Source organism: Triturus cristatus, chromosome 12, assembly GCF_964204655.1.
Source record: "Triturus cristatus chromosome 12, aTriCri1.1, whole genome shotgun sequence".
Lineage (NCBI taxonomy): Eukaryota > Metazoa > Chordata > Amphibia > Caudata > Salamandridae > Triturus > Triturus cristatus.
The window spans coordinates 733112895-733130521 of record NC_140595.1 but is presented as its reverse complement, the minus strand read 5'-3'; the positions used below and the strand labels follow the sequence as shown (position 1 = coordinate 733130521).

At 49.8% G+C, this 17627-nt stretch overlaps 1 protein-coding gene across 1 annotated transcript in view; it reads right to left on the bottom strand.

The window, feature by feature from the left end:
• STAG3 (STAG3 cohesin complex component) overlaps positions 1-17627 on the bottom strand; it is a 1816020-nt gene that overhangs the window by 597535 nt on the left and 1200858 nt on the right. Inside the window, exons 23-24 of the mRNA XM_085637308.1 lie at positions 6714-6806; positions 5800-5968 (exon numbers count right to left, since the gene is read on the bottom strand). Coding sequence (XP_085493434.1) covers positions 5800-5968; positions 6714-6806 — 262 coding nt within the window. The remainder of the gene's footprint in view (positions 1-5799; positions 5969-6713; positions 6807-17627) is intronic.

Genomic DNA, 17627 nt, shown 5'->3' with positions numbered 1-17627 from the left:
ACGGCTGATCCGGCAAACAAAAATGTGGATAAAGCTGACAAATAGCCCTCAACAGTGGCCACAGCACAACCCTGCTGGGCCAAGAAAAGCGAAAACTGAAGAATACGACAAGTGGGCCTTTAAAGGATCGATGGACCTCTCTCCACACCATTTGACAAATCTAGACCAGCTGGAGGAGTACATAGACTTAGTGGAGTGTCACCTGGACGATCAAATAACATTCACCACGTCCGGGGGGAGAGAGAAGGTACCTAGATTCCCCCGTTCAATCTCCAGGCATGAAGGTGCAGGCTCTGGAGGTGGGGGTGTAGAATCTGCGAGAGGAGATCTGCCCTGAGAGGGAGATGGAGCGGAGGGTGCGATGAGAGGTGAAGTAGATCTTTGTACCACACCCTTCTTGGCCAATCGGGAGCGATCAATATAACTTGCACCTGGTCTTGGCGAATCTTTCTCTGAACCCGAGGAATCAAGGGTATGGGAGAAACACGCTTAAAGGAACTATGAACTCCAATCACACTCAAACGTATCCCCCAGCGCCCCCTGCATCGGAAACTGGAGACTGCAGAACAACGGGCAGTGCGCGTTCCCATGAGTTGAAAACAGGTCCAACCGAGGGGATCCCCACATCTCGAAGATGTGATGGACTACCTCCGGATGAAGCTGCCAATCGTGATCGGCCGAGTGAGCACACCGGCTGGATGATTTGCAAACACACAAATCTGATGGTTCTGAGCCTAGGACCAGAGTCGCAGAGCATCTCGACAGAGACGATACGACCCTACACCTCCCTGTTTGTTGATGTACCACATCGCGGTAGTGTTGTCCGTCAGGACCTGAACCGACTGACCATGAAGGGAAGGAAGGAAAGCCTTTAGTGCCAAACGTATCGCCCGCAATTCCAGAAGGTTGATGTGAAGCAACCTTTCCTCTGGAGACTAAAGACCTTTGACCTCCAGATCCCAGCACCCCACCCTAGTCGCTATGGCCACCGGCGGAGGAGGCGGATAGGGCTTTCCTTGAGACAGGTTGCCCTGCACACTGCACCAAGTCAGCTCCGCTGCAGCGTCCCTGGAGATTCTGACTGACTCCTTAAGATCACCGTTGTGTTGATACCACTGCCTGCGGAGGCACCTTTGGAGCGCCCTCATGTGCCAGCGTGCATGACTGACCAACAGTATGCAGGAAGCTTACAGACCGAGCAGGCATAGGACCTTCAGGAGCAGAACAACCGCACCATCGTGAAACAAAGTTATCATCTCCTGAATGTCGAGAATTCTTTGTGGAGGTGGAAAAGCTCGACACACAGTAGTATCCAGTACCACCCCTATGAACAGGTTGCGATGAGAGGGCATCAGGTGAGATTTGGGCACATTTATTGAAAAGCTCAAGTTGTACAACAGCTGAGCTGTTACTCGCAGATGATGAAGCACCATCTCCGGCGACTCCGCTTTGAGCAGCCAGTTGTCCAGATAAGGGAAAACTGGGATCCCCGATCACCTCAGTTGAGCAGCCACCACTGCCATCACCTTTGCGAAGACTCGAGGTGCAGTAGTAAGACCAAACAGCAGGACCGCAAACTGGAAGTGCTGTGATCCTACCGTGAAACAGAGATACTTCCTGTGCGACTTCACAATGGGGATGTGAAAATATGCATCCTGCAAATCGATCTACACCATCCAGTCCTCTTGCTGCAGCACCAGAAGAACCTGAGCAAGGGTCAGCATCTTGAATTTCTCCTGTTTGAGGTAAAAATTCAAGACCCTGAGGTCCAGAATCGAACGCAACATGCCATCCCTTTTGGGAATCAGGAAAAACCCGGAGTAGCATTCCTGACCCCTTTCCTGCTCCGGGACCACTTCTATTACACCTTTTTGCAATAAGGCATGGGCCTCCTTCTGGAGAAGAAGCAGATGATCTTCTGAACAGAAACCTTGGCAAGGAGGAGGGAATTCCCGAAAGGGAAGGGCGTACATATTCTCTACAAGATTTAAAACCTAAAAGGTCCGAAGTGACCGATTTCCAATCCTGTAGAAATTGGGACAGCCGACCCCCCTACAGGACCCACATGTTCCAGGATTGGGTATCCAGGGCTGCTTTCCTGCATTACCAGGGGGAGTAGGGGAGGTAGAGGAGGAGAGTTGACGGGCCGATCCACGTTGGCGACCCGTTTCTCCCTCTGTGGGATTTGTAAAGAGGGTTTTACTGCTGTTGTTGCTGAGGCTGTAGTAGGATACGAAAGGAAGACCTTTCAAAACCTCGATACTTCCTATATCCAAACCCCCTTGACTGAGTTTGCAACCCTAAGGACTTTGCCGTGGCCTTGCTATCCTTGAATCTCTGAAGCGCAGAATCAGCCTTCTCCCCAAAAAGTTTTGATCCATCAAACGGCAGATCGAGAAGGGTAGCCTGTACATCTGAAGAAAACCTAGAGGATCGGAGCCAAGCCTGTCTCCTGGTAACGATGGAGGAGCTCATAACCCTGGCCACCGAATCAGCTGTGTCAAGACCAGACTGTATAACCTGACTAGCTGCAGCCTGTGCATCCGTCAGAACCTCCATAAAATTACCACTCTCCTTATCATTCAACTTGGGGGCTAATTGTTTAGCAGAATCCATCAGGGCGTGTATGCATCTTCCCAGCAAACAGGTAGCATTGGTTGTCTTTCACGCCATGCTAGAAGAAAAGACTTTCTTGGCCGATTGCCCCAATTTTTTTAGAGTCCCTGTCAGCAGGAGCTTGAGGAAATGCGCCTGTAGACTGTTTAGAACAGTACGCCTGTACCACTAAACTTTCAGGGGACGGATGAAAAGAGGAAAAGGCAGGGTCTCCTGGAGCAGACCTGTATCTCCTTGCCACAGATTATGAAACAGCAGGAGCAGAGAGGTTTACGCCACACTTCCAGGATAGGCTCAGTTAAAGCCTCATTAAACGGCAACAGTGGCTCAATTATCGAAGATGGAGAATGTAAAACCTCGGTGAGCAAATTTGGTTTGTACTCTGCTGTAGGCAATTGCAAGTCCAAAAGCTCCGCAGCCTTCCTAATAACCGCATGATAGGGAGCCCCCTTTTGAGGTGGTGAGGCCCTTGAAGAAGGAAGCTCCCACTCTGAGGAGGTGTCCAGGCCACTAGCCTCCTGAAGCCCCTCAAAATTGTCGACAGACTCCTCAATTTCACCTTCTTCAACCTCTTCCCTTTGAAACTGTTCTTCGACCAACAGTCTCTCTGCCTCTCTCCTCGAACGCAACTCCGGCTGCAGCGTCGGCGGCGCCACACGCAGTGCAGACAGCTCCAGAGCCGACATCGATGGAGGGGCTGATGCAGGAATCGTCGCCGTACGAAGTCGAGAAGAAAGGCCACCAGATGGCGCCAGAGACTGTGTATACGGTGTCGAAAACCTTGGTGCCAGAAACTGCCACGACTGCACCGTCGGCATAAAAGGCACGAAGGGTGCCTGGGCATGTTGTGGAGGCATGCCCAAATGGAAGGCCAGTGGACCCACAGGACCCAAAGGTGCTCCGGAGGGGAAGGCTGCATTGGCAAACACGCCATATATAGCATTTAAAAAATGCGTGGAATCTGGACTCGGTCTAGGAAATGGAGGACACGGAGCAGAGTCAGTATCCACACGAGGAACCTCCGACGTCGGAACAGCCGGAGCCACAGTCTCGTGCACAGGAGAGGGTTCGTCCTAAGCCGGTAAGCCCTCCGAATCCGGAGAGCCCCTCGGTGACGACGACCGTGCAGGGGTGCCTTTGGGTGAAAGAGAATGTACCGGAGTCACCTGAGGAGATGGCGAAGGCGACACAAAGTCCTTTTGTCGATGTCGAACCACTGGAGAAGGTGATCTCAAAGCCTTACCTATCAACGAACGACGCCGAGAGACATGCCTCCTCTTCTTTTTGTGCGTCCTCGACTTCGAAGAATGCGAGGTCGATGACTTCCACTTCGACTTGGACCTTTTCTGACCCCTCTTCTCCTTCCTTGATTTTGCCATGAAGAGCTTGGCCTCACATTCTTTCAAGGCCTTTGGGTTTATCTTGCGACAGCATGAACAGCCCTCCACGTCGTGGTCTGATGATAAACACCACAAACAGTCCTCATGGGGGTCAGTGATGGACATATGACCCCCACACTCTCTACAGGGCTTGAGTCCTGACTTACTCGAAGTCACCATCGTAAAGCTACAGTTAAGAAATAAAGTAGCTCAAAACAGTATGGAGAGTCCCAGAAAACGGTTATACGTCGACGGCGCGGAAAAAAGGGAACTGACGTCATCACGCCGACGACATCAGTGCACTGGGGTGGACCTTATATGCGGATCAGGTCCATCACTTTAGGGGTGGTATGGAGTGACTGCGGAGTGACAGGGTGCCACCTACCAGCATCCAGGAGCACTGATGAATAATTCTCCAGATCCTGTGGCTATTTTAAAGCTGAGAAATCTGCAGTAGGAAGTATCCATCAGAAAAAGAAGATAAGTGTTCATAAGTATCAATTTTTAAGTCAACTCAAAAAAGGAATATTAGAAGGGCTTCCACAACCATCTCAATTATTAATCAAGAATCAATCAATGGTTTTGATTTACCAAAAAAAAGTAGGCCTGCCTTGTATTTCCATGAAAACGAGGACTAAACCACTATGGCAAACAATTTCATGAGACTATTTAAAGTCAATGCATTTAGGACACATTACCTACTACCTTAGTCAAAACCTTGAGAATCTCTTGTGCATCATTTTAAGGATTAATGAACCATATATGGGGGCAATCTTGCAGTCTTTCCTCAATAGGTTTGTCCTAGTTGACAAGTACACAATACCAATTCAATTTGTAATAATTTCATCTTAACTACCTCATCCCTATTAGTTCCCCTTAAGTGTAAACTACTAAAAACACACAACAAGACTTCATGCACAGATTATATCTCCAGTTGATTGGATTAAGAGTTCTTCGTTGTTCAGGGCAGCCTTAATGATATGAATGTATGTAATTTTATTTTTATGAGTTACAACGTGGATATATTTCTGCTCCTACTGTTAAAATTTCCACTTAAAAACTGCAACAGTGTTGATGGATCAAAGCACGTTTTTTATACTGAAGCTGGATATCCTGAAGCAGGCCTGTACATGAGCAACAGCTTGTGCGCTTTTTGTGAGGATTTTTTAAGTTCAACAAGGTTTTCTAAAAATGTATGATCTCAAAGGTAAAGGGAGTGCTGGCATCGATTTCTGCTCTGACGTCAGCTGTGAGCATGATGTAGAAATTTGCCTCAGCAGTTAAAAAATGCTGTATTATCACAAAAAGATGAAGACTTGTATGCCAATCTTGACTCTTTACTTGACAATGATAGTACAAGAATTTGCCAGAAGCTGCACAGAACACTGCAGCTACTGAGGCACCAATTAAACAGGATCCTCTTTGGTGCCTTCCATTCGAGGATAAGGTGGGTGGGTTATTCAAACGTTAGTCTTCACAATTTCCCTGTCAGACACTTTGTTTAGACTTAAAAGTTAGCATCAATGTATTTCAGTGTTAGACAACAGACTATGCACACTAAATGTTCTCTTTACCAGACATTTTCCCATGAAATAAGATGTAAAAGGAACAGGTTCCCCTTTCCACTAGGCAGAAGTGTTCAGAAGCTAAAACCTCAAAGAGAGAACTACAACTACAAATGTCAGCTCCTTAAAGGGAGGGATGGTAAGTGAGAGGTGCAATGCTGTTCTGTGGGGAAGTTAGCAATTTTATCAATAAACGCATACAATGGTAAGAATGAAAGAGAAAGGCCATATATACATACCATTGGCTTCACTCTCCAAGTCGATGAAAACATTGTCTATAAGAAAGCCCGCTAATTCAGTCTGCAGGGATGCATCCGGCGTGTAAACCAAAGTCTGCAGGTAGTCCTGGCCACTATTGGTCATCTGGTGACTGAACATCAGCAGCAAGTCACTAAGCAGAATGAAGGCCTGAATTGAAGCAGTACAAAGGAAGGAAGATGAGGGCACTAGGCAGGGACTTTGGACACTCTTAGATGTATTAAGGTGTTCAATACTGCAAAGCTTTTAAGAGGAAGAGGGAATGCTAGATGATGGCAGAGACTAAAAGAAGGGCAGAATCAAGGTGATTTGTCAGAAATTCTAAGCATATGTAGCCATGCAAAGCAAGGGTGAGCAGAAGACAGGTGTGGGAGGTGTTAAACAGAAAAGACATTTTTGATTCACGTGGTATAAATGCTGCCCTGCCACCCAAAACTCCTTTAGCACCAGCAAGACTTGCCCGTTCTCAGATTAGAGGCACTTGCTCAGCACTATATGGTACCTTTGAAGTCGACCTCACTGCTTGGTACCTTAAAATATTACCTCCTGTGGTACTTACCTGTTCTCCCCCTTAATGTACATCCTACAGCATCCCATCTTTCCTTATCTATTAATTTATTTTCTGGGAATCCATGTCAAATCGAAGAGTACTCATCTGCTCAGTCAAAGGATGACAGAAGAGATACCTGGGATTTTAACAGTGCTCTTTTCACAGCCAATGTGACAGGTGGGCTTCTCAATATAAACCTACGCTCGGCTCAGTGTTCATATCACACAAGGGCTATCATCATAAATGACCAAGATCATCATCAGGACCAACTTCATAGAGGTGTGGTTCTTTAGCATCCCTACCCGCTAATCAGAGCACATCAAACAGCCCGACTTCTGAACATACCTGCTCTCTAACTCCTGGGTCTACATCAGAGAGACAGTTCTCACAGAGGCTCGAAAACATGCATAATCTCTGCTTTAATGTGTTCAACTTTTCCTGGGAGGGAGAAAGAGCACAAAGATTATGCCATCATGGGAATGTTCATTGAGGTCTTTAAGTTAAAAAATAAATAGCCCCACCCAATGCTATATATGCATATACATACACTCAATTATAGTTTCCCAGCAGATACTTTACATGCAGATTTCTCATCTCATGAATCCACCCACCCCCAGCTGCCATGCTGGGTCCAGAAATTTTACAGCAGTTCTCATGGACAGGTAGGTGGCTCTCGCATGCCCGACACCTCACCCAATCTGAAGTCACCAAGCAATAAATGCCACTTCGCTGTGCTCCGACATACGTTCTCGTCTTTTTCATGACCCCACCACTCTTAGAGATAGAAACATGCATGAAGACGTGAAAGAAATGCAGTGAACAAACCAAACGTTGTGCTGGGATGTCCGCCAACAACTATCTAGAAAGGTGGAAAAAGGCAGACCAGTGAGGAATCTGCAGGCAGATTTAGTATTCACCCGAAAGATCCTTACCAAAGGTTAAGTAAATTATTCTGATGGAAACTTGCACCCGCAGATTCTGCACCTCATACCCTTTCCATACTAGGCAATGGATGAATCATATAAACAATATGCTGAATTTACTAATGAGGATTACTACATCATGATTATCAACTTACTTGTTATATATTAGGTTGGCGAGTATCTATCTAACATGTTTATATGTGTACTTTGTATAATGTAAAATAATTTGCATGCATAAACTAGCAATTCAACATAGTATTTAATGTACTTCTGTAGTAGATACACAGATGTTCTTTCTGAGTATTGCAAGTATTTATATCACACAGTGGGATGGTGTGTAGAACAGCTTTGTCAATGGTGATGTCAGTCAAATCGTAATTACAGGTACCAGGATATGCATAATTGTCACAGCTTAACTGTCGCCAGTAAGGGGTTATCAATCAATCAATCATAGCATTTATAAAGCGCACTACATACCCGTGAGGGTCTCAAGGCTCTGGTAGGGGGGGGGGGCTGCCACTGTTATCAACAAGCAAAGAGGTCCGACACCTCCTGGAAGTTAAAATGTCTCCATAAACACTTTTGAAAGTCACATTCCTTTCTAAAGGTTCCTGTAGGAGAGTAGGGTCTGCTTCCTATGGTCACCCCCACTTTTTGCTTTTGCTTTACTGGTTTTCGACTTAGATGTAGCTGTGGGCCTGCTAATCAGACCCACAGCCCAGCTGTTCTCTCTCTAAATTCATTCTATGTACTTTAGGTGCATAACCCAATTGGTAAGGATCACCTTATTGGACCCTGTACAGTGTACCTTAGGTACCCAGGGCATAGGTGTACCCTAGGCCTACCAGGGGCTGCAGCATGTATTATGCTACCCCTGGCTGGCCTTCCATCGTGACACAACTGGCTGATCACTCAGCTGGGGCAAGGTCGTGTAATCACCCCTTGCTTAGGTGTAGTATCCCTATACCTACCTTATATATAGACACATGGGTAACCTGTCAGCCACTCCTATAGCAGGCCTTAACAATCCTGGAGGCAGAGTGCTTGGTAACATGTGAGATGGTGCTCTAGCATGAGCTGAGCCTGTCTGCAGCTTTTGGAATCATGTCCTTATAGCTGTTCTATGATATCGCCTACCATATACTCTTAAAGTGCCTTATAATCCTCGCGGTTATGGTAACTATGGTTTGGCTTTATCAAAACATGTTGTGTAAGGTGTCTAACACTTTGGAATACTACCCCCACACCATTTCTGGCAGTGAGGATAGCATTCCCCCCTTCTAGAGGGGGAAGACATGTTGAAATCCTACTACCCGGTTAAAGTTAACCAGAGCCCCAGCGTCACAAAATGGACGCTGCTGCCACAGACACAAGTCTGACCTCCTGCTGCTGGGAGTCCTTCCAGCGAGGGAGGCTTGGACAATAGGTTTCCTGCCTTGGGAGGTGCTAGCACCACCCCAGACAGGACTTGGTGTATTGGGGCAGGGAGGGATGAAAGAAACGACACTGCCTGGGGCACACAAGGTGTCCCATGCATAGCCCGGTTCAAACCGGTGCTGGGGCACTCCAGCCCCAGTCCTGGTGCGAAACTGAGGGAAGGGGGTTTAACCACCCCCCTCCCTGGTCCCACCCATAGGAGGGACCTAGCAGGTAACCCAGCCCCCCAGATTAGTATAAGAGTGGGCGCTGAAGAATCTCCCTTGTGGCCAAGGAGTGGCCACCCTGTGCAAACAGGCACCATCAAGCAACCTGCCGTTTGCTTTGCCCAACGTTATACGAGGAACCGACTTCAGAGCCCGACCAGCGCCTTGACTTCCAGACTTCTCTGACCCTGATCCACATCCACAGCCGAGCTGAGATCCATGGAGGCGACGAAAGATGTGGGACTGGCTATCTGGGAAAATTGGCTAGTAGCTTCCAGCGCAGCTTCTGAAGCATCCTCGAAGTTGTACTTCTGCATTTTCCTGCTCGACGCGTCTGTCCGGTTGCTGGCCCGTCGGCTAGTAGCCTCTGTGACGACGAACCTTTAACTTTCCACTGCTGGTTTGGTTCACCCAGACTGGCCCTTGCTTCCCTGTGAAAGAGAAGCACCCCAGACCTTCCTGGTCTGCACCTGAAGCGAATTTCCCTTTCCGCGTGGGTTTCCTTTGCCAAGGCTTGTTGACTCCCATCGGGACGTCGACTCCGCCATCAGCAAGATCCGTCGTGGGACAGCTCGTATCCTGGTTCTGGTCGTCCTCGACGCCTCCTGGTCCACGCAGCTGCAGAGACAAGCTTCACGACATCACCTGTGTTCTGCACGACATCGCCTGGTTCCTTCCTGTTTCCACACGGTCACTGACTAGTGACCCAGACTTTGTCCCCTCTGCTTGCAGGTGTTCTTCCTTCAAGATCCACCCTTGGATCCACCGGACACCTTCCTCCTGGCCGCCTGCCAGCATCTGTTCTTCAGGCATCCATAGGATCCAGCGACGACACCAGACACATCTTCACACCTATGCACCCGTCTCCTGTGGGTGAGGTAACGCGAGTACTCCGGTGCTCCAGTGGATATTGACTATCCAAGTGTCTAAGTCTTGAGTTGCTTCCTCCTAGCTCCTTCGGAAGTGTCTTTATTCTCCCTATTTCTACCTGTTACATTCCTATTGACTTTAATGTAACCCGCGTGTGTGTTTCCACACTGCACATGCTTCCCGTGGGCCTCCCACTTCCTAACTCTTGGTAGGGTAGTGTAGCCCCAGCGATGCCCTAGGCCTACTCCCTGTTCGTGACATGGTACTTAACGTATGCTACTTAAGAAATTGTTTGTACTTAGACCTCTGACCTCATAAAGAGTGCTGAGGGTATATGCTAGAATAAATACATTCTAACTTTATATATACTTGGTGTGGTGTCCTTTCATTTGGTATTCAAGGGACTATAATGGTATAACAGCTGGCTTCACATGCCATTCAGAGTTTAGCCTAAGACTGCTCTTGTCCATGCTACCACTAGGATAGCTGGTCTATAAGGTTGACTTTACAACCAATCACCATAAGGGTTGTTTGGACTGATACAAGGTGTACACTAGAACTAGTGACATCATATATCAGGCCAACTTCTCACATTTCCCATCCACTGATTGCATACTTTCACAAAACATCTCCCTACTATATTCCTAAAACCCTGCATGAAAAAGTGACCTGGACTTAGACTTTCAATGTTGCCCTCTCATATTTATCTTGAATATTGCTAGTCATCCCTTCTACATGCCGCTTGCATATATAGACTACTCTAAATTGCATGTCTATTTTAATGTCTTTCTTTAAAACCATATCCCTACAACCCAACAATAGCTTTTCCTTTCATCAACCATCTGCTTCCAACAAAACCTTCTCTTATTATCACACTGAAGGCATTAGTGAATCACAAAGACAGGAGTAAATTCATGGACTGGTTTGAGCACAAGCTGATCCCAATACCCAAAGGATTGACCACTAACTTTGGGGCTCCCAAATAGTGCAATACTTGCCATAAAGCGATTCAACGCCTCCTCAAGGGTAGGAAGGGCTATATAAATGCAACTTCAATTATCAAAGGACCCCTTGGATAAGTGTCTTCGGACAGAAACAAGGAAAAGACCTATCAGCACATCAAGTATACAAAATTGTCCTGACATAGTCCCTAGTTGACAACTACCACCACCACCTGAAAAGCACAACAACATGCCTAAAAAGCCAGCTGCAATAAAACAGTAGTATTTTTAAAAAAATGAGTTCCAGAGACGATAATTGACAACTGAAATCATAGCAATCAACAGGAACATGCCCAGACAAAAATGCCCAATACAGCAGAACAAACTTGTCAAAACGGGTTGGATGGCTTTAGGGTACAGTGGCAAGCACAACCGAACATGATGCTGAGCTCAGGGGGTGCTTTGTTTAGAAATTCCATATGGGTCTAAAGCCCCTGCTGCAGAGTTCCTGGTCTGTTCCTACCGGGGGAGGGGGGCGAGAGAGCACCGTGTGCCATGCAGATCACAGAACTGTCTTTTATGTGGATAGTTCAGGGGGTTATTGCTTTTGTCACGGAGATCCTTTTGAAGTTCATAAGTTACAATCGTTATATAGCATATGAAGTTTCATGAAAGAGCTGCATGCAAACTGCATGATATAGGTTAGAAGAATAAGTTACTTACCTTCGGTAACGATGTATCTGTAAGAAACATTAATTGGTTAGATTCCTCACCTTAGAATATCCCCAGGCGTCAGGCTGGATCCGTAAAGATTTTGTCAGCAATACCCCTTGCGCGTCGCTAGGCGTTGTCTGCGGCTCCGCATCCGTCGTCGTGCGCCGGAATGACGTCGGAGTACTTAGACGCCGCCCTTGCGCACTGACGTCAGTTCTTGTACATAGCTTACCGCGCCAGGAACGCAGAGCCATGCAAGAGACCGACACTGGTGCCAAAAAATCTAGGGCCCTAGAAAGGATAGCCTTAACCCTAGATGTCGGTTCGCAGAACGGGGAGGATGGGTGGGTCGGTGAGGAATCGAATCTAATGTTTCTTACAGATACATTGTTACCGAAGGTAAGTAACTTGTTCATCTGAAAGAAACACGTTAGTTAGATTCCTCACCTTAGAATAGATACCCCAGCAATACCAACCCCGGTGGTGGGTCTGCGAACCAAGATCACACCAGAAAGTCCTGGAGAACAGAACGGCCAAAGAAGCCATCTCTCCGGACTTGGCTGTCCATGCAATAATGCTTGGCAAACGTGTGCAGCGAGGCCCACGTTGCTCCCTGACAGATGTCCTGCAAAGGGACTCCCCGTCCCAGGGCAGTAGTAGCTGCTGTGGCCCGGGTCGAATGGGCTCTCAGCCCTACAGGAGGGTCCTTTTTAGCGAAGGAGTAACAAGCCTTTATACACAATACGACCCACCGTGAGATGGTCCGCTTGTGTACTGCCCTTCCCTTCTTAGCACCCACGTATCTAACAAAAAGCTGGTCATCCACCCGGAACTGTTTGGTGCGGTCCAAATAAAAGGACAGCACCCGTTTTGGGTCCAGAGGGTGGAGCCTCTCTTCCTCTTTCGAAGGATGCGGAGGCGGAAAGAAGGTGGGCAAGGTGACAGATTGCCCGATGTGAAAGGGAATTACCACTTTTGGAAGAAAGGAAGGACGAGTCCGGAGGACAACCTTGTCTGGATGAACAGAAAGAACAGGAGGCTTAGACGATAATGCCTGGAGCTCACTCACCCGTCTAGCCGAGGTGATAGCTACCAGGAAAGCAGTCTTAAGAGTCAGAAGACGAATGGGACAATTGTGAAGGGAGCGCACATCAGAAAGGTCAAAACTAAATTCAAATCCCACTGAGGCATTACAAAGGGGACAGGAGGAAACATGTGAGTAATGCCCTTAAGGAAACGAAAAACAGGGGATTTGAAAAGAGAAGGCTGATCAGGAAGTCGTAAGAAAGCAGAGATAGCTGATAGATAACCTTTCAAGGTGCCCAGAGCAGAGCCCTGCTGGGCTAGAGAGAGAAGAAAGAGGAGAACCACAGAAAGAGGGGCGGAAAGGGGATCCACAGCCTTTGCTGTGCACCATGCCACAAATTTGTTCCACCTGCAGGCGTATACCGTTTTAGTGGAGGGACGCCTGGCTGCCAGAATAACGTCACAGACTTCAGGAGGCAAGTCAAATGGCATCAACTGTCGCCGCTCAATCTCCAGGCATGGAGGTGGAGACTGGACAGGTTCGGGTGGAGAACCGTCCCATGCTGCTGCGACAGAAGGTCCTCCCGAAGAGGCAGTCGTGTCGGAGGATCGATTGACATACTGAGTAGCTCGGGATACCAGTACCTTCGTGCCCAATCCGGAGCCACTAAGAGGACTTGGGCCCGGTCGCGCCTGATCTTCTTCAGCACTCGGGGCAGAAGTGGTATAGGCGGAAAGGCGTACAACAGACCGCAACTCCACTCGTGACGAAAGGCGTCCCCGAGCGAGTGCCGCCTTGGAAACTCCAACGCGCAGAACTGCGGACATTGCGCGTTCTCTTCGGTGGCGAATAGATCTAACCAAGGCTCTCTCCACTGCCGAAAGAGGCCTTGCGCCACGTCCGAGTTAAGGCGCCATTCGTGATCCATCATGCACCGGCAGCTGAGTTACTCTGCTCTGGCGTTCAGAGAGCCCGCCAGATGTTGAACCACCAGGGTGATGCCCTGGTGTTCCAGCCATGTCCAGAGGTGCAGATCCTCCTGACAAAGGGTCCATGACCCCACCCCGCCCTGTTTGTTGCAATACCACATGGCGGTGGTGTTGTCCGTGAACACCTGCACCACACTTCCCCGGACAACGGGAAGGAATGCCTTTAGTGCAAGTCGGATCGCTCTCAGCTCCAAAATGTTGATATGGAGCAGAGTCTCCACCGGAGACCAGAGTCCTCTGATCTCCGCCTCCCCCATGTGGCCCCCCCATCCCAGTAGGGACGCATCCGTCACTACTACGTGCTCCGGTTGGGGTAGGGAGAGGGATCTGCCGCTGACCCAATCGCGGTTCGTGAGCCACCACTGCAACTGCTTCGCAGTGCCCTCCGAGATCAACATTGGGGGTAGGATGCACACCAGTTTCTTTGATGCTTTATCCAAGTTTGTACGTTTGTATTTCAGAGTGCGTGCTGATCGGTTGTGTGCCATGCCCAATCGACACAAAAATGAACAATCCAACATGAATAGGGGCGTCATTTACGCCCCCACCGATCGCACAGCTAGAACGCCAATTTGGCAAAATTTGATTTCGGGTTAATCTCAGTGTTCCAAGTTTATCCAATTTTTAAACATCTCTTATAAGTTGACATTCTTTGCTGTTATATCATCCACACACAAAATGGTATGCCAATTTTCAAGTTTCTAATATTCAAGCTGTGCCCTCCGGGCCTCTTTTTCAAGAATACGAATGATGCAATTTCATCGAAGACAGTGTTTAATTCAAGACATGGTCGGACAGATTGCCACGATGCTGGGCCCACTGAAACTTCAGGTCCCACTGCCGAGTCCACATTCGCCACCTGGCGTAATGCACCAACAGGATGCAGGAGGCCATCAGCCCCAGAAGCCACAGCACCAACCTGACCGAAACCCAGGATAGAGGCCGAAAGATGGGAATCAGAGCCTGAATATCCCGGACCCGCTGCTCCAGAGGATAGGCCCAGAACTGCGCCGCATCTAGAACCGCTCCGATGAAGAGGAGCTTCTGAGAGGGTCTCAAGTGTGACTTCGGCACATTGATGGAGAACCCCAGCAAATGCAGGAGGTCGGCCGTAGTCTGGAGGTGGGAGACGACTGCCAGGGGCGGGCCCGCCTTCAACAGCCAGTCGTCGAGATAGGGGAAGACTGGAACCCCCGATCTGCGCAGATGAGCTGCGACCACCGCCATCCCTTTCGTGAACACCCGAGGGGCACTGGTGAGGCCGAAGGGGAGCACGGTGAATTGAAAATGCTCCTGACCCACCGTGAACCGCAGGTAACGCTGGTGGGCCGGCAGGACGGGGATGTGAAAAGAAGCGTCCTGCCTCCAACGCTACCATCCAGTCTCCTGGGTCTAGGGCAGCCAGAACCTGAGCTAAGGTGAGCATCTTGAACCGCTCCTTCTGGAGGAAGGCGTTGACGCTCCTGAGGTCCAAGATAGGGCATAGGCCCCCTTTGCCCTTCTTGGGAACCAGAAAATAGCGGGAATAGCAACCACGACCTACTTCTAGACCAGAAACGCGCTCGACGGCCTCTTTGGCCAAGAGGGCCGTAACTTCCTCCCAGAGAAGATTCAAGTGATCCCCCGACATACGGTGGTACTGTGGTGGTATGGCTGAAGGGGTCGTCTCGAAGGGGAGGGAGTAGCCACTTCGGAAGATTTGCAGCAGCCACCTGTCTGACGTGATGGAACGCCAGTGGAGCAGGTGATGACGAACTCTGCCGCCCACTGGCGTGGAATGGGCCTGAAAGCTCGGACTAGGAGGGCTTTGAGGCGGATGCTCCCGCGGTGGACGTGGACTGACCGGCACGTTGTCCTCCAGTACCGCCTTGGTGGAATCCACGTCCGCGACCGCGTGCAGGCTGGTTCTGCGGCCGGTGGCTAGGCGGACGTGAGGAGGCGCTCCTTCCTTGGCCACGAAAGGCGGAAGTTTGCGGCCGCGGGGCTGAGAGACCCAAGAATTTGGCCGTAGCCCGGGAGTCTTTGAAACGAGCCAGCGCACTATCCGCCTTCTCGCCAAAAAGGCGAGTGCCATCAAAGGGCATAACCATGAGGGTACTCTGGACATCCCCCGAGATAGACGTGGACCGTAGCCAGGCGTGGCGACGAAGCGCCACCGTGGTCGAAATTGCCCGCCCCAGCTAGTCCGTGGTGTCTAGTCCACACCGTATGGCATGCCGTGCTGCATCTCGCCCATCAGCAAGCGCCTGGGTGAGCCGTGACCGGGCCTCCTCCGGACACAGGGGCAGCACGTCCTCCACCGTATCCCACAGAGAGTGGGAATAACGGTCCAAGAGGCAAGCAGTATTCAAGGACCGCAGACCCAAACTCAGGGAAGAGAACAGCTTCTTTCCGAACAGTTCCAGCCTCTTGGATTTCCGATCCGGAGGAGCGGACGGGAAGGAGGATTGGTAAGTCGAGACCTCGATAACCAGACTCTCGGGATTGGGGTGTTGGGACAGAAAACTGGGGTCGCCCGGAGCAGGGCGCTGGCGCCGGGCCATGTTCCGATCCACAGGAGGTACTGTGGAGGGCTTGGACCAGGTGCCCTGCAGAACGTCTACGAGTGCCTCATTGAACTGCAGCAGAGGCTCTGTGGAGCTTGCTGACGTTTAAAGCACTTCTGTGAGGAGGTTAGTCCTCACGGCCACAGCAGGCAACTCCAGCCCAAGGGCATCGGCCGCCTTGCGCAGCACCACTGAAAAAGCTGCACCTTCCACCGAGGCCACAGACGGAGGAGATATGAAACCAGCGTACAGGGAGGTGTCCAGACCACTGGCATCCCCCAGTTCGTCTGCCCAGTCCTGTGAAAGGTCGGCCTGCCTGGCCATAGGATCTTCAGATCCCTCCCAGTCGCCCCCGTCATCCGATTCCTGATAAACAGGAGAAATAACCTGAGCCGGGCGGTAGATGAAATGCTCATGCATCGGCGTCGGAGGCGGCGTGAAGAACAAGTTACTTACCTTCGGTAACGATGTATCTGTAAGAAACATTAGTTAGTTAGATTCCTCACCTTAGAATATCCCCAGGCGTCAGACTGGATCCGGAAGATTTTTCGTCAGCAATACCCCTTGCGCGTCGCTAGGCGTCGTCTGCGGCTCCGCGTCCGTCGTCGGCGTCGTGCGCCGGAATGACGTCGGAGTACTTAGACGCCGCCCTCGCGCGCTGACGTCAGTTCTTGTACATAGCTTTCCGCGCCAGGAACGCAGAGCCATGCAAAGACCGACACTGGTGCCAAAAAGAAAATCTAGGGGCCTGAAAAGGATATCCTTAACCCTAGATGTCGGTTCGCAGAACGGGGAGGATGGGTGGGTCGGTGAGGAATCTAACTAATGTTTCTTACAGATACATCGTTACCGAAGGTAAGTAACTTGTTCATCTGAAAGAAACACGTTAGTTAGATTCCTCACCTTAGAATAGATACCCAAGCAATACCATCCCCGGTGGTGGGTCTGCGAACCAAGATCACACCAGAAAGTCCTGGAGGACAGAACGGCCAAAGAAGCCATCCCTCCAGACTTGGCTGTCAAGGCAATAATGCCTGGCAAACGTGTGTAGCGAAGCCCACGTCGCCGCCTGACAGATGTCCTGCAAAGGGACACCCCGTCCCAAAGCAGTAGTAGCCGCTGTGGCCCGAGTGGAGTGGGCGCGCAGCCCAACAGGAGGGTCCTTTTTTGCCAAGGAGTAGCACATTTTGATGCACAAAACGACCCACCGAGAGATGGTCCGTTTGTGCACCGCTTTCCCCTTCTTAGCACCCACGTATCCAACAAAAAGTTGGTCGTCCACCCGGAACTGCTTTGTGCGGTCCAAATAAAAGGAGAGCGCACGTTTTGGGTCCAGACGGTGGAGCCTCTCTTCCTCTTTGGAAGGATGCGGAGGCGGAAAGAAGGTGGGCAAGGTGACAGATTGCCCAAGATGAAATGGAGTCACCACTTTTGGAAGAAAGGAGGGACGAGGCCGAAGGACAACCTTGTCCGGATGAACAGACAGAAAAGGAGGCTTTGAAGATAAAGCCTGGAGCTCACTCACCCGTCTAGCCGAGGTGATGGCTACCAGAAAAGCAGTCTTAAGCGTCAGCAGACGAAGAGGACAATTATGAAGAGGCTCAAA